General features: G+C 44.2%; 1 protein-coding gene across 1 annotated transcript; it reads right to left on the reverse strand.

The window, feature by feature from the left end:
* Window positions 1-5,269: 5,269 nt before the first annotated feature.
* bmp4 (bone morphogenetic protein 4) lies at window positions 5,270-16,323 on the reverse strand. Its single transcript, XM_071902202.2, has 4 exons — window positions 16,175-16,323; window positions 11,522-11,644; window positions 10,379-10,743; window positions 5,270-7,790 (listed from the first exon to the last, which is right to left on the reverse strand). The coding sequence occupies exons 3-4, from the start codon at window positions 10,734-10,736 to the stop codon at window positions 6,931-6,933; spliced, it is 1,218 nt and encodes a 405-aa protein (XP_071758303.1). The 5' UTR covers window positions 10,737-10,743; window positions 11,522-11,644; window positions 16,175-16,323; the 3' UTR covers window positions 5,270-6,930.
* Window positions 16,324-27,197: the final 10,874 nt, after the last annotated feature.

The following is a 27,197-nucleotide window of genomic DNA, read 5'->3' on the forward strand; positions in this document are numbered from 1 at the left end:
TTGTAAACTCTCCCTGTATAAGATTTCTGACATTTGTATCATATTCGACTAGTTCTGACACCCATGCAACTGCTTGTAGCCCTGGAGAAGAGCCATAGCCATCCATGCACGCACACACACACACACACACACACACACACACACACACACACACACAGGAATATGTTACCAACATTCTCCCTTCCTGCTCCTCTCCTGCCCCCCAGCACACACACATCCTTACACACACACAGGAACACACACACACATACACAGGAATACACACACACACACCATTTCTCGGCATCTAGCGCTGTGAAGCCACAAGAGACGAAGAGCACCAACCCAACGCAACAACACCAACCCTCTTCAGCGGTCTCCTCCACCAGTGAATCTTGATAACCTCTGGGGCTCTTGTTAGCTCAGAGCAGAACCAGACCACCAGTTTACACACACACACACACACACACAGAAGCACACACATGCACACACACCACAAATATCCCACCCCCAGCGTCCCTAACTGTGGCTGACACATCAAAGGGCCGTGTCCGTGGAGGGAAGTCAGGGAGGGTCTGGGGAATCATGGGAGACAAAGGAAGCGATTAAGAGATAAGGATCAGTCTAAGATATGACATTTCATCCTGGGCAGATCCGGTAGACACACTCCATTCAGAGAAGAGTATAGCAACGGAAGGGAGGAGGGGAAGGAGGAGGGAGGGAGAGTTGCAGGTCTCTCCTCCACCCCTCCTTGCGCCTCTCTCTCTCTCCACCACTTCACTCAGTCTGTCTGCAAACATGGGAAAGGGTCCGCCGCTCTCCCCCAAGAACGGACTCCATTAGCCGTGTGTCCTCCACCCCACCCCACCCTACCCCACGTTCACATCCCCTCCCCGCACACACACACACACACACACTTCAAAAACGCAGGGACAACAAGGTAGGGCAACTTCAAAGCAGAGACATGCGTTAGATCGACTCCTTCAACTTATGTACAACAAGCACCCTTTGCTCAGGCACACACAAAAAAAACTTGTAGTGTTGCTGATTGCTATTTGGTTGTGAATGTTCCTCAGTCCTTTGCCAACGCACCCAACGTTCCTCATTTTTTCCTCTTAAATAGTATTTAGCGACACAAAAGAAGTGAATGCAAAAAAAACGTCCTCATTGTGGGCCTAATTGCCTCGGGGTCGCGTTACATCTCCGGTTTCACGTTGTTGCTTTCAAACTGTAGCCCGCAAACCTGGGGCACAATCCACCTGCCTCTCAGAGAGCCACACAAAGGGTCAGCGTATGAACACAGAGGGAGTCTGTTAGCAAATAAACACTGAGATCTAACTCCAGCCGCGCTCCAGCCAAACACCACTTCTCTTTTCAGATATTTATGCACCTGAATAGGAGAAGCTGCTGGTAGCCTAAATAGGCTACTGTAACTAACCGTAGCAAAACAATGATCTGTCCCCAGATGACACTGTACATCAGCAATTATCATGTTCAAAGGCAAATTAGCATTTCATAGTCGAGGGAATGAGAGAATGAGATAGAGCCGTTTGAACAGCTTTGTCTAATTAGAGGAGGCTTTTTTTTTTACAACTTCTCAGTTTGCTGGAGACTTCAGAGCCTTGGAGGTTGTTAAATGAACGGAGTGATACTCGCAATACATAGCCCACTGTCTTTAATTTCCTGCCATATGGGTGAGTAAAAACAAGGATGTGAAGAGACCATGGATGTGACAGTTTTATATTGCTACAATTTTTTACTAGCAGTAGGAAAACTGTCTTCAGAACAGTAAGTATCATTGTTATGTTTATTTGTTGGTGAAAAAAAGTGACTTCCCGCTACATTCATCTTGCACAATCTGTGTGGGTTAGGGTTAGGAGTTTGAAAAATGGCTGTTTCAATTGCCTTCAGATTTTGGCAATATTTCATTACCCAAGATTAGTCTAGGAAAACTATATTAAATATTGTAGCCTAAATGTGAACTGTGCCTAATGGATAAGTGCCTGTTGACTGTAAAGAACACAACAGTAAACAGAAGAAGCACCTCTTTTTGTTTTTGGAAACAGCAAATTAAAGTAAAAAGTTATTGTTTGTAATATAACAAGTTGCCTGAAATGAAAATAAAGTTGTAATGTAAAAGTTTAGTTTGAAACAGCGTTCCCTAGCCCGTCTACGGGAAGATGTGGGCTGGTGAAGTGCTGAGAGGCGGCCAGCACACCTGTTCAGGGGGAGATGCAGGCAGGGGCTCTAAGTACAGGCCAGAGGAGCGCAGGGGGCCGGGCCGTCCAGCAGCCATCTTTTCATTAGCCGTATCTAATGAAACTGCACAGGGCCAGTGGAAGAAAGGCCTACTGCAGGGACACCCTGCCCTGCCCCAAATTACACCGCAGACTCTCCCCACAAAAGAAGCATTCCGTCCACACAGCGACACCGGCACTTGACACCAAATTTTAAACCCGCAGGTTGTTTCTTCGACAAGTGGAAATTTCCACTGCGATCCCTTCCCAGCTGGGGCGGGTTGGTGAGAGAGACGACTGTCGAGGGGGTTTAATCACACAGTGTGTACCCCCCCCCCCCCCCCCCCACACACACACACACACACACTCCATGCCCCCGACCCTCCGTCCCCGTACGCTTTGTTTGGGAACAGTTGTCAAGATGGAAATATCTGATAGTCTTTCTAATCACTCAAGCAACAATTACTGTTATTAAGCTTTCTTTGAGAGTGCTACATTGTTTTTCTTCTGACACCACTGACAGACACCAGGGGTGTTAACAGCCAGAACACAGCGAGCAACTGGAGATTCGTGACTGTGCGCACATACACACACGTGCATGCGCAGGCAAGCATGTACACACACACACACACACACTGCATGTCAAAGGAAGACAAAGCTCAGTGTGAGACAAAATTACCCTGAGGAGGGAATGACCAAAACCCTAACAACTGTCATTCAAAATTACAGCATTTTTAGTTTCTGGCTTCTGGCTAGCAACGATAGTGTTTTGTTTTGTCCTTAACCAAAGTCAGCAGGGTCGCCACTGAGCGACCGCTGCACTTACTTTTATGACGAATTGACCTGTGTCTGAACCCTGACGAGTAAAATCACCCATCCTCTCATACTATTACATCAATAAAGGTCATGGGGTGAGATACTTTCCTTACACCTGCGCACTGTATGCTGTGTGTGTGTGTGTGTGTGTGTGTGTGTGTGTGTGTGTATGTGTGTGGCCGCTTGCGTGTGTTTTGCCGGTGACCCCGAGGTCGCAGTATTCCATCGATGACAGCCTTATCCCCTAAATGCAGGGTGGAGCGTCCCGGCTGCCATGTGCCAATGCAGAGGTGTGTGTGATGAGTGGAGATGAGTCACAGGCCGGGGTGAGAGGAGGTGTCACACAGATAACCCCTACAGATGGACAGCGGCAAGGGTCTAGGGTTTCAGACCGCCGTGTGTGTGTGTGAGCAAGAATGATATACGCTGAAAAAGAGTGTAAGAAAGAATGTATGTGTGTCTGTGCGTGTGTGTGTGTGTGAGAGAGAGAGAGTATGAGTGGGAGAGTGAAACAAGAGGCCCTGACCTCAAGCTGCACTGACATCAGCTATCATCACTATCGCCCCTCCTGATTCTCCACCAAACAGACAGCATGGAACAACGCTAAGAGAGCGTAGAGTAACTCTTTCCAGTTTGGGACCGCAGCACAGCACAGCGTGACGTCTCCTCTGCTTAATACAAGAGCCTCTGAACACTCGCTCCAGCATAGGGAAGCATCACCACCACCCCCCCTTTTTTTTCTTTTTTTTATCTAAAATGACTGCACTCAAATAGGTTGAGGGCAAAGCCAGGTGCACAAGGGCTGCCATTGTGAAGAGATGAGAGGGTGAAAAGATAAATAAAGAGAGGGAGAAAGAGGTAGAGAGCTGAAAGTTGTGTAGCGTCCCACGGCAAAACCAACGAAATTGAAACAAACACACAAAGCAAATTTTTATTAGAAAAGGATCTAAAAAAAAACCCTACAGTAGCTGCCATGTTGCATTTCAACCCTTTCTCAGTCATGGCTTACCTGAAAGTCTGATTCACACACACACACACACACATAGGTCCTCATGTCCGGGAACAGCGAGGAAGAGGAGATTTGAGCGATAGAGGTACCCACCCAAACAAGGCAATGCAAGCCGGGGATCATCCTCCTTTGTTCCTGCGGGGAGGTTTATTGTCTATAAACGCTCGGCTTTTACGGCGGAACGTCCAAATAAAAAGCTTTTTGAAGAGTTCGCCCAGTCAATTAGTTGAGCAGTGTCAATAGACCCGCTGCATAATGACTCACCTGTAATTGCGTGAGAACGGGCACTTACAGGAGACTGAGTGGCACGTCACATAGGAATGACAAAGCCCTCTCTCCCTGTTTTTTAAGCACTCATTCTGTAATTGACCCCCCCCCCACCCCCCTTCACACACACACACACACACACACTCACACATTTATCTATTTATCTGTTTCCTAAAGTTGGTAACAATCAGCAGTGTGGCTAATGACACTCCGCGAAGCATTTGGGACATGAGGCGTGTTGCTGCTGAAGGCTTTAAGCTTCCCCTCCCTTCTCCTCCTCCAAACATAAACTTTTGAGGGCCCGACGCAGACCGGTGGTAAACTAAATGGCAGGCTCACTGGGTGTGCTGAGCTTACATAAACGTCCCTCTCCGGGCCTTTTAATAAACATGCGTCCTCTCTTTGTGTAGGGTAGGTGGGATAATGAACGGGCAGACAATTACCATAACTGGCTGATGTTATCTCAACTCCGGGGGAGATCAGTTGAAATGTGTGTAATTGCACTGTCAAGCTGCTGAAAAGACACCCCCCCCCCCCCCCCCCACCACCACCACCACCACCCCCTTCCCCGAATACACACACACACACACACACACACACACACACACACACGGACACACACACACCTCCCGCCCTCAGCCCCTTCTCTTCTGCCTTCAGCCACTTCAAAATGAAATTCTTTTCTTTTCCTTCCCCACCAGTCTCCCTCTGTTTTTGACGAGGCTACGGCTGATATGCAGGCATCAAAGAGAAGCCCAGCAGCCGTCAGAGCGCCCGAGGGCCCGCGCTCGCTCCAGTAGGTGAGCACGCACTAGGAAAGACTAACAAACCTGACTTGTCATTAAAAATAGACTAATGTCATCACTATTTCTGTTGACACAACTGTCGGACATACCAGTTAACAAACCTTTCTATTTAAGCTCTGGCCGAACAAAGAAGTAGTGTTCTGAGATTGACAATATTTAATTGTGAATCTAAATCTGGGCCCAGTTTTCAGTGGGAGCCAAGTTGGATTTATGCATAAACATAAACAAACTATTAATAAAACAATTCATGTAGGGAGCGATGATACCGGCAGCTGTGTAGTTAAATAAAGTCCATTAGTTCATCAGTCTGACACTACAGTGTACAGGCCGCTCTTTGTGAAACAATGCAGGCCCAACGTCCCCCAACAGTTCAAAGGAGTCGCCCTCTCTAAACGTTATCATATAATTTGGGCCAGCCGTCGGCTTGTAAATAAGTGATGTAGAAGCCTATTGTGTGATGGGGCACAGGTTGGAGACAGGCGTCTTTGCTCTGCCGGCATGAGCCGCTGAAGACAAAGGCAGGAGACAGAGCGTCTAACCTTTGATTCTTCTGAGGACTCAGCCGCCTTGTGTCAGGGCAGGACGCATCGGCCACAATCATGCCCCCAATGTGGGGACGTCAAGAACAATAGGATCACTCCCCGAGAGTCTCCCGCAGTCAGCCTCAACAACCCGCCCAGACTGCAATTGGATTAGTGAGTGTCCAACCACCACATGTTAGCCTAATTGACATAAAAGTGAAATTTGAGAACAATAAGGACTGGCCCGCAGGCCGACTCCAGGCAGCAGTGCAGTTCTGTCTCATGAGCTATCACTGAAATGGCAAACAGCTTATTGTTGAAAACAGGAGGGAAATTAAATAAATGCAGTACAATAGCTCCAGGGTAATAATTCCCACCGTTTGTCATTCTCTGCGGAAGTGTGAATCATTCGAAGCTGGTGAGATGCCAGATAATAAACCAAACATTCTTTTATTTGGGAGACACAGAGCATCAGAAAGATTTCTCTGCTTATTTTTATCTTTTAGCTAAAAAAAAAAAAATGATTTGAACACATTTAAAAAAAGGCCATCAGGCTAAGTATCAGACTTAGAGTTTAAATCCAAATTCATGTTAAACAGTAAAAGAAGTTTGCTGTCAACTTTTCATTTTTACAACCCCTTTTAACTTGATCGTTTTTACAGATATTTCACAAGAATGTAAAATGGATTTTTTGTTCCAAGGGGCTTACCTAATAAAAATCATTAGTTTAAGATCAATGTAAAGAGGTTAATTAAAGTCAATGTACATTTCTGATTATTTCAACTGATTCATTAAAAAAAATCAGTGTTGTGACAAATTCACGCAGTGCTCTAATTTACGCAAGTACACAAATGGTGCATCTTGTGATCTGCTCGAATGTATTATTGGAAGGCAATTCATGTTTTTATTTTTCTTCAAAATGTATATAATATGAAAGCAATAAATATTACCAGTAAATAAACTTTACTTTTTATATTTTTTTTTTACTATTTTCTCATTAAAAAAACTTATACAATCTAATATACATTATGAAAAGTTGTACAGCTTTTTATTTATGTTTAAAATAAGGACTCACTTTTATTTTTAATATGTAGATATAAATATATATATTTTGTCAAAATATATGATCATATTGTCAAGGAAACAAAAAAAAGTGAGACAAACATACACCTCAACATAAAAGTTATAAATAAGGGTCCAAGTGAACATTTTTGGAGCAAAGACCTTCTGATTTCTTTTAGCGTCCGTGTTGCTTGTTTCAAGTCGCCCAGTCCGAGTTCTAGTTAGTTAGCGTGTTAGCGGCAGCCGCAGCCCTCCACTACCATTTCCTGGTAGTTTTTTAGGACCACCTTGTCGTGTTCGTCTAGGTAGAGCATGGAGATGGCGCTGAGCTCTGTTGGCACGCAGCAGGCCTTGGGAATGTTGGTGTTCACAGAGTTCACCAGTGTCTGAACGATGGCGTGGTTGGTTGAGTTCAGGTGGTCCGCCAGAGGGAAGGGGCATTCCCCGTGGCAGTAATAGGCCTGGTACCCAGGGGGCGCCACTATCCAGTCATTCCACCCTACGTCGCTGAAGTCCACGTATAGCGCGTGGCGCCGGCAGTTGCGGTTGCGCTTGCGGCCCCGCTGCTTGGGGCTGCGCTTGGCCCGGCGGGTCAGCGGGTGACCCTTCCCGTCGTGGCCGAAGGTAACCAGGAGGGGGCGTAGCTGCTCCCAGTCCTCGCCGGGCTCCTGGTGTAGCGAGCGGCTGACGCGGACGTGTCGGCCCTGGTGGCGCGGCGTCTCGTTGAGGTGCAGGACCTCCACGGCCAGCCCGTGGTTGGGCAGGCGCTCGCGCGTCCAGCGCAGCACGGCCGGGCTGACGTCGAAGCTCTCCCAGCGCGACGCGTTGTGGCGCACGAGCCGGGTGTCCAGGAGCCGCGTGATCAGCTGCCCGGCCCGCGGGGGCTTCAGCACCTCGTACACGTTTATCCGGTGAAGCCCCTGGTCGTCCGAGACGGCGTCGGCGATGGCCTCGTCAATCTGGTGACGGTAGAGCCGCAACTCGGCCGAAGAGAGCAGCTCGTCCTCTGGGATGCTGCTGAGGTTGAACAGGAAGCGGAGGGGCGGGGTCTCTCCGTCCTTCGGCTTGCCCTCATGCACCCGCTCCATGTGTTCTGAAAATTAACAAGAGGAGAAACACGTGAGATACTTGAATGGCAGAATGGCTCATATGAAAAGAAAAATGAAACAATGATGTAATGTATAGAAAATATATTCACAACTTTGTTTCAGATGTACATGTTATACGATCAAAAATATACAGATTGAAGCTGCCATGAAAATATAATATCTTTACCCCTAATGGTCCCTTTTTTCCATCCCTATTTTTCCCATTCTGACATTACCTGCAGTTAAAGTTGCTGCAGTCTGCTTTCAGCTGTGCTAACCACACACCTCCACACGCTAACATGCCTTAATTGACACAAAAGAATGTACATGTTCGCTTTTCAAGGCCTCCGGGTATCCAAGAATACAAATATACATCGTCCACGCTTCCTTATCTATCTATAAGGATTATCCAGCACTTCTCTCAATGCCTTTCTCTGAGCACTTTGCTGAAACATGCATTACGAGGAGGGTGGTGATTAACGTACCACAGCTACAGTATAAACACAGTGGAGGCTCCCTGTTCCGCGCTCAGTCTGCAGATTTCTGGCAAGATCACCATTGTTGGGGAAAGGAATGTTGTGTCTACTATTTTCCTGCTCAATCCACCCCTGTTATTTCACACCCAGGCCTTAATCTTACCCAGGTGGTTCTCATTATTAAAACCTGCTGTGTTTTTGATTAGCTCTGCAGTTTGTTCACTTAAGACATTTATCATTTTCATCATGAATAATCATTACCGATTCAGACAATACAGTAGAATCTCGTTTATCTGAAACCCTTAGGAAAGGAGGTCTTTTGAGAAAATGCGATGTATTCAAATCCCCAACCAAAGCTTATTCGAAAATTTGAAATGTGCACGCACACACCTTCTGAGATACTCTGCACAGTCTAATGCGCAGTTACATGCTGAAGGTAATTTCAGCTGAATGAATGCAAACAGTCAGTATAATGTATTTGCCCTTTGATGTACTTTTAGTATCCCGTTTGATAGATTGGTCACTTCAGAAGTCTGAGGCTTGGATAAACGAGATTCTGCAAGTAAGTGAAGGGATGGAAAGCAGATCATTACATCTTTTACATTATCCGTAGTCTTTGATGCCTTGTATTTTAGTCCTATTCTCCAACTGCACTCTCCAACTCCTCCTCACCTTATTGTCCATAGCTGTTTGCAAACTCTCTGACCAACCCATTGTGGAAGACATCTATGTTCCACTGAATTACACTATCACACAATGGTGCTTCCATGAAAGCGAGCAACAAGTCCACACTCCCACTCTAAAGGCCTCAAAGCGTGTTATTAACATAGTTTAGCAAAGGAGAAGGAGGGTAAATGCCTGTAGAGAGCAGTAGAAACACACATATGCACACACACTCTTGCGCGCGCACACACACACATTGCATCATAGGCAGCAGTGCCTCCTCCAGCGGCAGTGCTCTTTCTTCCTGAGTAGCCTTGGTACTCTGCCGTGTTGGTGTGTGTTGGTGTGTGTTACCGCTGGTAGTGTGTTAGACAGGCCCCATTAAGGCTGACTCATCCCTCCTCCCTCCCTCCTCCCCCTGAGGGCGGACATGTTCTGCAGCCCTAAAGCTCCCCGGTTGCCTCAACTTACTACGCTACGCCGATCACTTCCTCACTTGCTTACTCTGGTACACGAGTTCAATCTCTCCCTGCATATCCTGAGGACTTTTCAAACTTTAACCCAAGGCCTGTCAGTCTTGCTTTCCAACCTCACTGTACTCTGAGCAGATCAGTCAACCTGGAGATGCTCCGAGCCTAATTGAAACCTCTGCCTTTCTAACTAAAACTAAGCAGATCCAAGCCACAATAAACAGAAACCCTTCTAGCTTTCCCCCCTCTTCTCCACGTTCCAGTCCCTCTATCACCCCAGCTTCAGAGACTGTTTTTCCATCTCTCCAGAGAGCTGCAGCGTCTGCTCTCAGCGCCCACATTGTTGGCAGCAGGGGCTTTATTTAGAAGGCTGCAGAGTAGCATTAAAGATAATTGCACGTTGAGGAAGGTCCCTCTAAAAGAGCCCTCCATATAAACTGGAGACATGAGAGAGGAGCACGCTCCAACTCCAGGCCGAGACGGGGCTTTTTTAAGCCATGTTGTGCTGGGTGGGGTGAGAAGTGTAACTCAGTAATATGGAGGTATGCTTTTCCTTGAGCTGCTAACCAAACACGCAGTGAGTTTTGTCAAATGAGGCTCTTGAGAGAGGCGAAGCTTGTCTAGCAGAATTTTTTGCCCCTCTTTAGACAGCGTTTTGTAACCACATCCTTAGATTCTTCGGTTTATGCTGAGATGGGTGGGGCTGCCTTACAATCACGTAGGAAATGTTGTATTTTTTCACCCTTAATACTTAGGAGTCCACGCCCACGCTAATGAAATGTACTACTACCAAAATCACTGGAATGCCAAGAGACAATGACCTCCATTGTGGTTTAGTGTTTCTGTGCAGACCGACTGCATTTTGTCATCTCTCTTCCCGCTGATGAAAAGAGATTCTCCTTATTTCTACATGACTTCATCCCCCTTCTTCTCCTCTCTGCTCCACATCACGATCCCCACACCTCCCCTCCCTGCTTTCCTTACCTTCATGGTGGAAGCCCCTCACAGTGTTGGCTCGGCTGGCCGACCTCTCGGGGTACTCGAAGGCGATGTCGTGCGCTCCGGCCTCCTCGGCCTCGCCCGACTGTAGCCGGTAGAGGTCCAGCAGGTAGCGGGGCACGGTGGCCGAGCGGCTGGGCCGCGGCCGCCTCTGGAGGCCAAACATGTGCAGCAGCGTGGCCTCAAAGTCCCGCAGCAGTTCATGGCTCTGAGCGGCCGAACGACCCTGCAGGCCCGGCACTTTCTTTTTCCCTTCTTCAGGTATCAGACTAGCATGGTTGCTCTCTCCCAGCAGGACTTGGCATATTAAAATGACCATCAGCATTCGATTACCAGGAATCATGATGTCTCTGAGGGAAGCAGCAGATGGCACAGGGAGATAAAGGATTAGGAGAGGACTGAACAGACCAGAGGGGAAGAAGAAGGGCAGAAAAAGAAAGGGAAAGATAGGGGAGGAAGGATGGGAGGAGGGAGGGGGAGAGGAAGGGGCAGAGGGAGAGAGGGCCAAGGTTTTAAGTGGCATTAAAGATTTGTCTTCCCCTCTGCTACATCTCTTCACCAGTTCCAAAGTAACCTCACTCCTCTAAACTTTCCCTAAGCGTTCCCACTGAGAGTGTGCTCTAATTGGTTTTAATAGTCCGGTCTGCCTTGTTTACAGTAAAGCAGCCCCCGATCAGATAGACCACTTGCAGTTTATCTCTGGCGACATCCTCCGAAGGTAAACAGCTGGTTTAAGAACCCAGCTTTTTGAATGGAATCTGAGGGCCATTCCTCTTCACTCTCCCCCTTCCCCCCGTCTCCTCCCTCCTCCACTATGATTAGACAAATAAGAGAGGCAGCCCGGGGGTCAGAGCAAATTCTTAACTCGATAAGGAGCCAGAGTCCCTCACAGTCTGATCCAACAAGCCATGGGCAAACGCAGGACCATGTGCCACACATTTTTCACTGAAAAGAAGGTCCTCCTCATACAAGTGCCTTACTCAACACACCAGAGGGGCTTTCAATTAAAGATTGGATGAATGCCACATAAATCAGAGATTCAGAGGATAGGGAGAAAAAGGGGGGAAATGCAAGATGTGACAATGTGTCACATGCCACAAATTGAATTGCCGTGGTCCACTTACTTACCGACAGAAAATAAAGCATGGGAAAACAGTCCATGTTTGTTGGGAGCAGGCAATGGACGCGTTCTTCCAGGAAATGTTAGGTGGTGTTGGGAGGCTGCAGGAGAACGTTGGAGTGACCCTGTTCCTGTAAAATACAGAGGAAGAGGAGGATTTATAAACTGAATGCAGATGCAAACACTTGAGGTTTTTACGTGGTATTTACTTAAAGAGTAGTAGCTGGTAATGTGTTTGTCTGTTTCAGTGACTGCATGTGTGTGTGTGTGCGTGTGTTTCTGAGAGAGAGAGAGAGAGAGAGAGAGAGAGAGAGAGAGAGAGAGGCACCCAGTGTCTCTTTAAGGCTTATCATTTTGGCTCGTGGGCTAAGCTAGCTATTTACTGTAACTGGAATGTAAGGAGGTAAGTGCCACAACACAGAGGGCAGATGCCTTATGCCTTACACTCACCTAAAACACATAAAACGCACATGATCAAATAATGACATCTATTCCAGAGATTAACCCTTTCAAACAGCAGCTACTTAAGGCCAACTTTTACTCTGTTGGCCAAGTCATTGCCCCAGAAAAAAAATCATTAGATAAACACTCACTTCAATAGAAAAAAAAAAACAAACGACTCAAACTATCCTTTCATGTTTACATATAGACCACAAACTGATAACACATGACATCTTTGATCAGGGAAATCTATATCCGAGATACCCAAGAGGAGAAGACTGTTTGCCTACAGAAAGTGTCTCCGACTGAACTCGCTCAACCTTTATCCGTCCAAACAACCGAGATCACCTGTTTCAGACAAGGAGCTAAGCACACCCGCTTCAAAAGAGCTTCATCTCTCCGGTAACGCTTCCCCACTTCAGGGATCACACGGGTTATGGTGACGCTGATGACAGGCCTTCTGCCCTCTGACCTCACTGTCATCAATAGCACAGCTTTCAGTCCACCGGTGGACAGTTACACTCAGTTAAGTGTATGTTTTGTGCCGGGTATATTTTGCTCTAAAACTCAACACAATCACAACATCACAGATTTTCAAGAAACAAGTAAGAGAACGCTATTTTTCTTGAGAATGTAGAGCTATTTAGGAGCAGCTGCTGCAAACAGAAATCTTCAAAATGGCAAAAATGACTCTCCACAACCTAAACAGTGACTGACACCCTTGGTATCACAACGCACAACAACTAAGGCTCTAATGATTCCGTTACCTAAACGTCACTTAAACGTGCATCGCTGAATCACGCTAATAAAATTAAAGAGTTTCTGAGCGAGTGGGCCTGGGCAAACAACAGCACCACAGAGCAGAGCAGACGTTTCAACTCAGTGCTCCAGAGCGACGCAAGTCTTTGGTCATCATTTGGAGCCCGTTCCACTGGAATGCACCCAAGCATTACAACAGCTAGGATGCACATTAACAGGAACATTGTGTGTGTGTGTAACATACAGTTTGCGTGCATGTGTGGGTTTGTGTGTGTGTGTGCGTGAGCATGTCTGGGTTCATATCTGTGTGATTATCTCGCTCCCTGCATGGCTCACTGTACATGCAATCAAGGATCTCTTTCCTAACAGCATTAGACTTTGACCCCCGATTGACCCCCGTTTCTCGGTCATGACACTAGATCCTGTGTGTGTGAAAGAGTGATGTGCGGTATGTGTACATGAGCTGAATGGTGTGTGTGTGAGTGAGAGTTTGTGTGTGTGTGTCCGTGTGTGTGTGTGTGTGTGTGTGTGTGCACACGAGTGTGTGCCATTGCTTGCATGTCCGTGAGAACTGCGGCGGAGAGAGAGGAGGGTTCAGAACATGATCAGCTCTATTACCCATGGGGTGGGGGGATAACGTGTGTGTATGTGTGTGTGTGTGAGTGTGTGTGAGTGAGTGTGTGTGTGCGCATCTCTGACAACAAACGCTCATTGTACAGAGAGGGCCTCTCCCATGATTACAGGGATTCATAGCACTCAAAAACACTGACCATACAGAACATCTTGTAACTGTAACCAGCCACTGACAAAGCTGCAGGCTAAAAAAGACAGACTCTCAAAGTGGTGCGATGATGATGAAAGAAGATGTAAGACAGACAGGGAGGAACTTTCAACTCTGGAAAAAGTCATTGCATTCATGTTTGTTGGCCTGTTTTCACCAGTGATGATAAAAAAGCAAAACATTAGCAGCTAACACAAAACCAGAATATTTTATACCAATGGCTGAACGATTTTAGAAGATTTACTATCAGCTTCATCAACTTCATGAACTTAAATTACTCCTATGGTTGTTCAGCAGGATGAAAGCAAAGGACAATTCCCAGACTATAGACTGTTTTTAGGAAACTTCACACTTGGAGACTTTTGAACTGGATTACAGGCAGAGCCATATTTTGCAACAAATGCAGAGCAGGGTGCAATTAGGCCCGAGCAGTCAACTGCCCTTGGCTTTGCTAGATCCCCCTTGGCCTCTCTCTCCCTCTCTCTGACCAGAGATAATGTGATCAGACTATGCACATGGCTCTTCAGATGTGTTTCCTGAGGAATTTGACAGTAATGGTGGGAGGGAAGACAGGAGGGAGGGAGGAGGGCAGCAGGTTACCACGGGAACAGACAAATCCCTGGCCTGATTATATTGTTTTATCTGCCAGTGCTCAGTTTACCAACATGCTGCTAGCACCTTCATAGTCTTGTTTTTTTTATTTACTTGCTATATTTCTTGATATGTGTGTCTGTTAAATACACACATTATGACACTGTGTTGATTCTATGTATTCCAAAAATTAACCTAACCATATTGCCACTAGTTGCACAAACAATTATTAGGAAAAAAAAGACCAAAATGTCAACTACTATCTATGTTTTTTCCTTTTTTTCTTTCCTTTTTTTTTTTTTTTTTTTTTTACAAAAGAATTTAAATGGTTTGTTTACCTTTCTGATAACGACCGAGTTGAAACGAAAGCTAGAATGTGTTTAAATTGTAACCGAGGCTTCCCTTTGGGCCAATGCCCTTAACAAAATGCAATATCCTTATTGTGTGAAAAAGAGTCCCGCACTGTCTCCTGTTGTCGAACAGTTTAGGTTTGGGATTTTATTTGCTCCCAGTGAGCAATTCAGCAGTAAGAACATTCGCAGTCAGTGAGATCACTGAAACCAGGTTAATGGTTTTGTTAGGCTGTATATTCTGAAAGGCAAGTCCTCCGATATAAATGATGAGCTGCATGTCTTTCCAGAGATAAATATCCTCATGTTGATTTAGCTCTCTTTAAGGAGAAATGAATATAAGGCGAAATAAAAACACTTGGGTTTGGCAACGTCAAGTGACCTCCAGCTGATTTACACAACAATTAGTGAGCTGTGATAAATGTAACCGCTCGTGATCCAACTTTAAAATCTGAAAGCTACAAAACATCAGTTAGCATCTACAAAAGTTAGCCCTGGGCCAACTTTTTCCTCAAATGAACGAGAGAAGTTTACCCTCTGTCTGCCGCATGCAAAAAAAAACAGTCACTTTACACGGATTAGGAAATAACTTGTTTGGTTTTTCATCAAAACACATGCAGTCAAATTAAGCACTCAAGCCTTGATGAGTCCATTTCCCTGCATGATTGCATAGAAATTTGATTTGGAAAGGAAAAGTGTGTGCCAAGGACGCCATGCGCCCGTAGGCCTCTCATGTCTGGTCTGTCGCTTTACTGTATAAAATGACACAATTCGATACTTTGTAATTACCGACTTTTGTTAGAAAATAAGAGGACAGATGTGATCCTACGCCCGTGTAATTATAATGTTGTTCTACTGAATTCACATTTAGCCACTGTAGCTTTATATGATACTTTAATATGTTGACACAAGTTTATAATAATGGTAAAGTTTGTGCAGACTTTGCCAAACATCGCTGGATAGAAATAATTCCTATGCCATTTCAAAGTAGGCTAAATGGGAATGGGAATGGGAATTAAAGCAGACATTTAAAAAAAAATATAGGCTATATATATATTCTTGAAGGCCTGTCGAGTGAACCAGGGATGAATAATGCACCTAATGTAGGTTGAACATGAGGTTATGCGAGAGCAAAAGTGTGATTTCTATTCCAGTTTAAATCCTGAGATAGTCATTTTTCCATCTTAGCTACACAGCATTATGCGCACAACGGGGAGGACATTAAGCAGATGCAGGTGTCTGAACTGGCAAATGTTGGCCTAACTTCGGGGAAAGTTGCACATGTGCACAATGTAAATAAATTCTAAGTGTGTGGAAGAGCGAGAAGTCCGGAGAATTTGGTTGTTGTGTGTTTGAAAATGACCTCATTATGTTGGTTTGTCACTGCTGAACACTCCGGCACAACAGGCTTTAACCTGCTGTACTGTGCTCCACCAGAATCACTGCACTATTGCTCTCAAAACACATTTTTATGTCTGTTTATTTCAGCTGCTGCGTCGTTATGGTTGGTTTTTAGGATTTTTATGAGCTTGTGTCCATTTCTTACAGGAATGCTGAAGACCCAAGTCGGTTAAATGCGGACGACCCCGGCCAGCACAGTAAAGTCTCAAACTGTCAACGAGATTCCTACTATATTATTCAACAGGTTCGGTTTCTAAAAGCTGATCCGCTGAATCCTTGTTATATATGTGTGTGTGTGTGTGTGTGTGTGTGCCAGAGTGAGTAAACGGGGCGCTTACCATCAGTAGGGGTACAGGTATCCTCGAATGGAGTGAATACGACAAAAGGGAAGGTGCGAGATCTCTCCACGCAAAGGCAGTCCAGGTGTAAAGCGTGTACCGAAAAACGCCGAAATGAGCCTTAAAGGAGAAGTTGGGTGCCTTTTTGGCTCATTAATCCCTTAACGACCCCTCTAAAAAAGACGAGAGGAGACGGGGGTCGGTGTGAAGGCGCTCCGGCTCTGCGGCGGGCTCTCCTATCTGTCTCCAGTACGGTTCGTGAGGGCGGACAGTGCGCAGGACGGGCAGACTCTCCAAATGATCCAGCATCTATGGCCCCTTGCAGTTTTTATGTGTCCGCCCAATTTACCCTCCCTGCCTCCTCCTCCCTGCCCGACCCCCACCTCACTCATCTGTCTCAAACACCTTGGATAACCCCCCTTCTCTCCTCCTCCACTGGAAATAAAGAAAGCACGTTGCGCGCAGCATTTTTTTTTTTTTCATTGCGTGAAACTTTGTAATTTGACTATGAATAATGCCGACGGGCCAAATGCTCAATAGTTTGCATCTGCATTTAAATGCTGGGATCCAGACAGTAAACGAGTTTATTGTATGCAGTCTCATGTGGGAGGCTATAACGTCGCGGTTCCCCTCATCCATAATAAATATGCCCGAAGTCCTGGCGTGTTAAACTGCGCCAAACTGTCCGAATAGAGCAAGAGAATTTGACTGGGCGGCAGTTGGGTATGGTAAGGTACGGGCACTTTCCGTATCTTAGCCTAAGTCCAAATTAGATTTTGCAATTTGTATCATTAGGCTATAATAGAGATCAAAAAGGCCTATCAAGTAAAGAAAATGCCATAAATCTATTTGGAAGCCATATCCCAAAAAATCCCATGAGGAGTTTCAGGACTAGCTAATGTTCCCTCTAAACTGTGCGCTGCTCTGCAACAGTTTGGTGACCTACTTCTAATAATTTATCAAATAATGAAATCTAGTCAGTCATCAGCTGCTCCGTTTGCTCCAATAAATGTATTCGATAGCCTCAGAATTTTGGTGGCACATGATAGCCTATTAGACGAGGGAGTTTCCGCATATTGAATTGAGGATTGAGGAGAATTTGGTAGGCTAATTTATGTATTTATTTATTTATTTATTCATCTATTTATCTATTTATTTGTTTTTGCCGAAACATTTCTTGATTTCTTGGTTATTCATTTTCTTGCGCAGATAGGCCTATGTGTGGAGGCATTTATCCACACATCAGGCCCATATGTACATGCCATATATAACTCCCCGTGTTATACCGACGTAATTACGCATCAATTTGGTCCTTTATATCTCTTCACTCACTGTCATTGATGGCAAATGGAGAAACTCAAGTGCTCCCTGTCCTCCACTACTCAACAGCGTCTCTGTTTATTGTGTTCCTATGGTTACGGTCATCTGGGATTGAGCATTTAGAGGTCTGCTACTACTTTTTCATGTCAAGGACCCCCAGTAGAGACACACTGGACCCCCATTTGATATGATTTTGACCCAGGGAACCCCATCTGAGAAGATTTTTGTCGTCATGATTTAGCATAGAACTGCATAACTATCTATACTGTATGTAGGGTGACAACCACAGAAGAGTGAAACCTCTGATCAAACTGAAAATAATAATAATACTACTAATAATAACAACAATAATAATAATTTATTTTATTTAAAGCGCCGTTCAAGGAACCCAATGACACTGTAGGCCTACAATACAAAAAAATACTCATCCTTATACATTCTTGTGCTTATTGTCTAGGGAATTAAATAATAGTGAAAGTAAAATTTCTCTTTAATTTGGTGGGGATCCTCCCTCAAGGACCGATGGAGGTCCCTGGTCTCCCTTTTGGGAAACACTGGAATATCTTTGGAATGACGCACACATTATAGGTATGGCGATGGGAAACCATGCAGCAAAACTGCGTAAAAAAAACAAAAAAAAAACAAAAAAACCCTATACAATTAGTTAAACAAGAGGAAGTGACTTTTTGAATAGTTAGCTTGAATATTTAGGCTAATTGTGTTATTCTGAATGCTCTTAGTAAATTTTGAGAGGTTCGGAAATTCTAAAAATGGTTTTGAAAGTGAAATAAGATTGATCAGTGCCACCCAAGTTTCAACAAGCTATTTCAAAATCTTATGTATGGGTCAGACAAGAGTTTCTGCCTGCACCCTTACCTTTTTTCTAATCCCTAATCCAAACATAAACAAAAGTGTAGCCCTATATCTAAAAACCAAAACATGGTATACAAACGGTTTATCATTCTAAAATTAATTGACCAAGTTTTTGGAAAAAGCATTGACAGTATGTGACTGAAAAACAGATTTTTGTGCATGTATTTTGAATCTGTGAGATGTTTAAATCTGTTTTGTGTCTAAATATGGGATTAAAAGACATATTATCCTCTAGAACGGGTTCACAATATCATAGAAAGTTTAATTTCCACATTCAGCTCTAACTCCTCGAGAATAATTCTGAATTTCCCCAAAAGGTGTATGGCCAAAATAATCCCACAGTATGGTTTTAGGTCTGAGACACAGTTATTAAAGGCTGCAGCATCGAGAAATTGGCCACTATGATTCCTTAATGCCTTAAATCTGCTCTGGATCGCTCTGGTTCTCCGGCCGGGGTCATGTAAGCACCCTGAGAAATACCCTCCTAGCGAGGCCATGCTGGGGGATTTGACTGAGACCGAACAGTGGTCTAAACAGGAAACACTGATCAGGGGATCTGGGATGCAAATCGTCTGACACGGTTCCTTATGTTTCATTTACTTTTGTGGTCCTGTCTCTTACACACTGTCTCCACTGGGGGCCTGTTTGAGTTACCAGAGAATTTACATTTGTTAATCATTACTTAACTTCTCAGCCACCCTGACAGACTAGAATGTGTTTAGGCTTTGGTTGGAAAGACTTTTGCACTAGTTAGCTCTTGACTGCCTTGCCTTAAGCATAAATCCCCATGCAAAACAGTTATGCAAAAGCTGCAGATAATTGGGGTACTGGTGAGTGTGTGTGTGTGTGTGTGTGTGCATCTGTGCATTCATGTGTGCTTGTATGTGTGTGGCTTTTGGGACATGCTTTGTGACTCAGACAGGCTAATATCCCTCACCTTCTAGTGCATGCCTTTTGCATGACTCTTGATGCTGGACCTCAAACTGTGATTGTCTCATTTCAACACCATTACTAAAACCATTTGTGTTTTGTCTGTTTGTTGGGGACTTTGTCATATACAATTTATTTCTGGTCAAACTCCTAGCCTTTCTTGTGGGCTGATTATTTCATATTTTGACTTTCAAGTCCTAATGATTGGGAGTCATCATGACATGCCGATGGCCTGATGTTGCAACAATGTATGCAAGAACAAATGGAACAAATATTCCTTTGTGTCAGCCTCACTGCATGATATGACATCTAAAGATTATTGGGACTACAGTTATATTTCCAATACTACCTAAGGCTCAGCAGCAGCTACAAGGAGACCCTTTCACTTCCACTGTTGTTTTAGAGACCAGACCTACCTGTGACCTTCTGTTTTTCACCAGCAGGGGATTCAGCTTGTATGACTTTTGAAATTGTGTCACATCACATTGTGTTGCATTGCGTCACATTTCACCACATCACATCAAATTGCATGACATGACATGAAATGACATCACATCATATATCAAATCACATCAAATTACTTGAGATGACATGACATGACAAGACAAGACAAGACATGACATGACATGACATGACAAGACAAGACAAGACAAGACAAGACATGACATGACATGACATGACAAGACAAGACAAGACAAGACAAGACATGACATGACATGACATGACAAGACAAGACAAGACATGACAAGACATGACATGACATGACATGACAAGATATGACATGACAAGACAAGATATGACATGACATGAAATGACATGACATGACAAGATATAACATGACATGACATGACATGACATGACATGACATGACATGACAAGATATGACATGACATGGCATGACATGACAAGATATGACATGACATGACATGACATGAAATGATATGAAATGACATGACATGACATGACATGACATGAAATGACATGACATGACAAGATATGACATGACATGACATGACATGAAATGATATGAAATGACATGACATGACATGACATGAAATGACATGACATGACAAGATATGACATGACATGACAAAACATGATATGACTTGACATGACATGACATGACATGACATGACAGAACAGGACATGACATGACATGACATGACATGACATGACATGACATGACATGACATGACATGACAAGATATGACATGACCTAAAATCACATCACATCACATCACATCACATCACATCACATCACATCACATCACATCACATCACATCACATCACATCACATCCTAGTAGTAGTATATGAATTGTGTATTATAGATCTTACGGCCCTCTGTGTCTGTGTCTTATTGGTGCTGATTGCTCTGTGATGCCTGTATGTATGTGTGTTTATGTTTTATATGTTTGACTGCTGCTGTACCTCTGGAATTTCCTTCGGGATCAATAAAGTTTTTCTATCTATCTATCTATCTACATTCACATCACATTGGAAATAACAATGGGCAATGGAAATGGACTCACCCATGGAGGATGTAAAAAAAAAGGGTGCAACAACAAGTGTTCATAAACTAACTCCACATATACAGTATTCTTTGTGTTCCCCTGTTCACAAATTAAACTGATGACAGTCTCCTGACGCTTTCAAAGAAATGGAGGTGTTTTTCCCTGTATGAGTCAGCACTCTCACTCTCAGGTCTGAAAACATGGCTTCAACCAAATAAAATAAACTGAAGCCTGTTAGTTGGCTGGAAGAGGCATCACAAGTGTTCCTGTTAATTCTGTTTTGGGCTTTTAGAATGTGTTTTCTGATGTCCAGTAACAGGACACTTAACTAGAGAAAAGGGACGAATGCTGTTTTCAGAGTAACACAGCAGTGACGCCTCAAATCATCAGATTATAACATACACACAAATCAAGTCAGGTGATGATATAAAAACTCCATAGCTCTGGAGGTATAACAAATTATCATCAGATCTGATCTCAAATCAGCCCACAATAGAATTAACAAAACACTTCAACTGAACAAATAGAGTCAAGTGTTTCACTGGAGTCCGTTCAACTGTGATAGTGCTGCTTGCAACACTGCGGTCAGCAACCCATCACACTAACCAACCAAAAGCCTCTTCACTTACGGGAAGCGAGTAAATATCTCATTCATGTCTGTGGATTCTCTCAGTCTCATTTCCCTCTGACTCATAGACTTGTCCAGAAAATTTAGTCTATCTGCATTCTTCAGTCCATTCTTTGTTTGAAAGTTTGCTCACGCTTCTTACATAAAACATTACTGAGCTGCAAGGTGGCCTAGTGGGTGGGTAGATAGATAGATAGATAGATAGATAGATAGATAGATAGATAGATAGATAGATCGATAGATAGATAGACTGAACCCTTTCAATCATTTTAAGTCACTCTAGATAAGAGTATTAAATAAATCATATACCAACAATGGACCAGTGGATGTTGCTTTTGCTCTTGCATTCAGAACTGAGAACATATGCTAGATGCTTTCATTTAAAGCGCCTATGAGTTCATACATTTTTAGCATGGGTGGCCCAAGTGGGAATCAAACCCCTAACCCTAGCACTGAGATGCATATGGAGTAGCTCCATTTCTTTTGGAGGGCTTTAGGGGCCGTGCTGAGGTCCTCCTACCTGGGAAGGCGAGGGCTGTGCTTGGGAGGGATTGCCAGATCCATGTCTGGTTGGCAGGGCTGCCAGGAGCACCCAAAGGTCTGCTATGGGTGTCCCTTCCTAGGTGTTGACCAGGCATAGCCCCTTTGAGCCCCTTCAGGTCCGAAGGAGATTACCAACCATGGACCGACAGGCACTGACATACTGATTGGCTGACTGACTCACTGATTTCACTACTTGGAAATCACTCATTGTCTGGAGGAGTGTGTGTGTGTGTGTGTGTGGGAACAGATACAAGAAATATCCATCTCATTTCAAAAAGAAAAGGGAAAAGGCACTTCATATCATTTATCATATTTCTTTATCCCTTTTGTCCTGTGTATAGTTTGCTTATTGCAAAAAAGTTTTGGAAACCTCACCTGCCATCCCTCTTCTTTGACTCACTTATCTTCTGACATTTGCCTGCGGCCATTCAGGAGAGGTCAGCGGTGCTTTGCCGGTTTGACGTTTGCTGAGAGAGTGGGGTGATTTCACCTCTGTGCCTGTGTCACTAAATCCTGCTTGGAGCCGCTCACCTGTGAACGCCGGCCCTTAATCAGCAGCAGCTCAAAGGTGACCCGGCCGCCCGGACCCCGAGCCCGATGTCATAACACACCTTCATTTTCTCTTTCTTTCCTTTCAGACGCGCCGTGAAGTGTTCACTAGTGCAGACACGCGCCGCAGCCATTGATCAAACCTTAGCTTTCACTAACGCGGGGGCTTCTCGCTGGAACATTCTTCAACGCGGCCGCCTCCCGCTGCTTCTCCGGGTCTGTGCTACAGCGCGTTTGTCCTGTAATCCCCTAACCCAGCACTGGGACCTGAAAGCCTGTAAGTGGCGCGAGGGGTTAAGGGAGGGGAAAGGACAAGGGAAGCCGAGTCTGAGGATGGATTGGACAAACTATTTTAATCCCTGTAATGGAATTGGCATGTAAACTCATGAACCTAGAAGTAAACAGAAGGAAAATGGAGAGGGATGGATGTTGAGTTGGTCTGAGCCTTTCCGGGGGGGAGCTGTGTTGAAACTCACATTTCACCCCCCTCCAAACTGCCTGCTCCCCCTTCGCCAGAACAAAGATAGGTTGAAGTCTTTTCCGGCCCATCTCTCTCAACAGGCAACGCTGTTTAGATAAACACTATAAGTTTGCTTCGACAAAGAATGTTTAGGTTTAAAGTCATAGTTCGATATTTTTTGAGGTTCTTCTTCTTCTTGTTGAATGTACAGGCCAAGCTAACATATGTTATAGTGAAAAATACATTTGTACAAGAACATTTTGACCTGAGTAGCTAAGAGAGAATCGCTAGTCCTTTGATGATAAGATGATGGGATTCATATTCAGAATACAAAGTGAACGGGAGCTTGCCATGCCAAACCATCAGCTCATATAACACTCTTGCTGGAGAATATCATCAGACCCATTAGAAAGGGAGAGCATCAGTGACACTCCAGCTTGTGTGATTGGGCCCGGGTCCGTGGGTGATGTGGAATCGCCGGCCACCCTCCTGCCAAGTGAGTGACAGGACTTTAATGTCCCTCCGTCTCCCGCTGTCACTGGTGCGAACCTGCCCCTGCCAGATGTTATCAAAGGGAGCTGCTCAAGTGAGTGGCGGAAGGGGCCGTTTTTAGGCCTCCCTCTCTCTCTCGGGGCACGGGGAGACACACTCTGCCTTCAACACTGTCCAGACCCCGCCTGAGTGGGGCAACGCCTGATGCCGGGCCCCGGGGGGGTTACGCCGGGAAACTTTCTCAATGGATTAAAAAGCTTTTTTATCACCATTCTGAATTGGCACTTAGAGATACTCCTTTAATCTGAGAGGGGAATTGACTTTACGTAGGCCGAGGTCCCTAAGAGCCGGGCCAAGCAAATGCTCCAATGGTGCTGCTGCTTGGTAAGTGCTATGTTCTGGTGCTCAAGGGAAAAATAGATTAGACTGGCATAGATGGAAATAGCACAGAATAGATCATAATTAAGTAAAATACAATGTAATATACTCTCATACACTGCCCAGAGAGGTCATATGATCATAGCCTCAAAATAGGATATCTGGAGTTGTTTTGGGGACCAATCGAATTATGTAATAGTCTCATTATCAGCATATTAGGTTACACTAAGAATCAGCTATTCAGCAAGAAGCTGTTTGTACATCCCACTTTCACTATGTAATAACAGCAAGGCGGACAAAGTTTTCCAAAATGTTTCTAATCCAATTTCCAGAAGGTCACAATCCCTCAAAAGTAAACATGCAGCACCTAACTCAAACAAAGGCATCAAGCCGGGCATTTAACCTCCTGGACTTCACTGATTCCAGGAACTATGGTAATGATGCACACCAAACTGCATATCATCCATAGTTTATATTCTCGCTGTGGCAAAGTGTGTAATCCGATAAATCAGAAATGGACCATGGACCAGCCTTGGACCTCAGTGAAGTAAACATGAGAGACTTTACAGAGGGTGAGCTCTGTCCTCCCTCCCTCCTTACACCCCCCCTCCATATTATATTTTTACTGCACCTCTATTGCCCAAAGCTTTCTTAAAATTTCAGGCCATCAAGAAGCTCTTAAGTGGATGAGCGAGTGTTAACAGTGTCTTTTCAAACCATGACATTTAATACAGCATGTAAATCACTCCAGGGACCTGTTATTCTTTCAAGAATGTAATTACATACTTTCAAATAAAACTTGAAAGGGCCCAACAAGTTTTAAAACGCAGTGTGCGCTCCCAAGACGGCAGGAAGGAATTCCAAGCAGTCGGAATATGCTAACATCCCTGTGTGGGCGAACCATGGGCAAGAAAGATGGGACGCTGTGCAGAAGACAGGAGGAGAGGAGAGGAGAGGAGAGGAGAGGAGAGGAGAGGAGAGGAGAAAGGTGAAACAGCAGACAAAATTGTTGATGCTTGAGGTGTTTGGACACAACATGAAAACCAGAGGCACTAAAACGTCAAATTAAATGATAACTGCAGTCGTTTCCAACATGCCGATCGATTCTGATCAAAATTTTGTCAATTACTTCACTGTAGAGCTTTAGGTAACTCTCAATTTACAGGGAGCGCTGCAATCCAAAGGGGCGAAGGGAAACTCAACAGTCGAACTCAAAAAAAAAACGATTAAAACACGCCCTTTCAACACAGTAACACTCACGCTGCAGTTACACGTCTTTAAATAACTGTGATTGAACAATTATCACATTATCACCTGCCAGATAATAGTCCATTTGCCACTTTTTGTCATCGCTCACACACTTCCTTGTTTACTCTGTTGGCTGCTGATCTTCTGCCATGTTCATGTCATGTTGGAGGAAGCGGTAGAACAGGATTTCGTTGTGTGTATGTGTTTAACTCGTTGGAGCGGCCACATCCAAAATCATTTGAATTTATGAATTTAAAATCAAACATAAACAAGCTGCAGCAGATATTGCTCGCTTTTTGTACGTATTGTTAATTGTATTAGTGTGAATATTACTGATGTTGTGATTTTTATTACCTTGGGCTGCTGACATCAGTGGATTCCCTGCTATGTTTATTGCTTCTGTTGACACACTTCCGCAATTCATGACACCAGATGGGAGATATCAGAGCCGGAAAAAAATTCCCATATCCTATATCCTACTTGTAGTTCGGCATTTCGTATAATCAGGAAGTCCGGTATGATGTGAACTTCAGAGTACTTGAACTTTCTACTTAAAATGACATGAAAATGACCAGAATTATCCTTTAAGGAAGGAGCTATGCTATTATTTTATGGCTGTTGTGTTGAGTTATTTACATGATTTCCACCTTAATTGCCTAATACACTGTCAGCATCAGTTCATTTGACATTGAATACTGTAAAGGACGTGAACATGAATAGAACATAATTCTGATTATATTTTTACTGGTCAACCATTCTGGTCAATGGCCGTGTCGTATGAGTAATCTACACATGCTGTGCAATCAACTTACTGATTGATAATGTGTTTGACTGATATGTCAAAACAGTAATAAAAGCAACATGAATTGAATTATTAGGAGAGACTGACTTGTTTATCAAACTCGGTGTCTCCAGCTTGGATATTTGTTGAAGCAAATTTGTTTGTAATGTCAACACTGCACAACAGCTGGATGCAGATTAGAAGGAAGATTTCTGTCAAACTGAAAGTTATCAAAGATATATTTTTGTGGTTGAGAGTGTCCAGTGTATGATTATAGATGTCTGACACTCCATGAAGAAAGTCATGGTGAAATTTCTTTGAACCAGTGTAATAACATTGTAACCACTTTGTAAAATAGTTCATTCGCATTCAAAGCCCAATCCAGAATTATTAGTTATGGCATGTACAAAAATACTAGAACAGTAGTTTCTGTAGATGGAAAATAAAGTCATAAGTCAAAATGCTGTTCTACTCTATTGATTACAAACAACGCCAGTGTTAACAGATTTTACAGCTTCGATTGATCAATAGACTTCAGCTGATACATATTTAATTGTTTTGTCCCAGACATTTTTCAGCTAAAGTGTGAAAAAAAGTCACTCCCTTTTTGGCTTTTGTTTATATTTGCAGTCAAAATTATCCATTTATTATATGGATATTATATTACATAATTTAGAATAATTAGAAGTAATAATGATCAGAAATTCCACATGGCTCTCAGAGGCGACGAGTTGCTTTCACTGATACGGTTCGCCAGCCAGCTTAATCCAGTCTGAGCACGGCTCCTGTGTTTGTGAGGATGTAAAGTCGTTGAAACCAAGCCCCAGTATCCGATGACTCACTCCTGACGTAATATCTCACGGTGCAGTCGGATGCCACTCTCAGGGGTGTCTGGTCTGCTGCTTGGGATTTGGCATGGAGCAGTAGGTGGTCATGCGATTAGGTCACCACACTGTTCAGGGCTCCAGGAATGCTGTAACCCAGGTTTGGGATCCGCCGTGCTTCCGATCTCTCTGTGGGAACCAGTATGTTGCATGCATGTGCCATGGAAAATGCACTTACACTGGAGCGGAGTGGAGAGTAGCCTCCAGGTTCCACCCAGCACCACATAATTAAACTAGGAGGGAATTTTACACACTTTAAAGAGAGAACCTCTCCACTTTTCTTTCGGGCCAGCAGCATGTAATTGCTTTTGCTGGAACGGTTGACGTTTTAGGAGTGGTCGGAATATCTTGGCAAAACTGGTAGCAACAAAGCTCTCGTGCTTGGAAGTATGAGGCTGTTGTGGTTGTTTTGAGAGGAAAATTT

The sequence above is a fragment of the Centroberyx gerrardi genome, chromosome 17 (assembly GCF_048128805.1).
Source record: "Centroberyx gerrardi isolate f3 chromosome 17, fCenGer3.hap1.cur.20231027, whole genome shotgun sequence".
Classification (NCBI taxonomy): domain Eukaryota; kingdom Metazoa; phylum Chordata; class Actinopteri; order Beryciformes; family Berycidae; genus Centroberyx; species Centroberyx gerrardi.

What these genes read in the sequence shown, in the direction of transcription:
- bmp4 (XM_071902202.2), bottom strand. Translation starts at nt 10,736, where the DNA reads ATGATTCCTGGTAATCGAATGCTGATGGTCATTTTAATATGCCAAGTC. An exon ending in GAGGGGCTTCCACCATGAAG is followed by an intron (nt 7,791 to 10,378) that starts GTAAGGAAAGCA and finishes GTTAATTTTCAG; the next exon opens with AACACATGGAGCGGGTGCAT.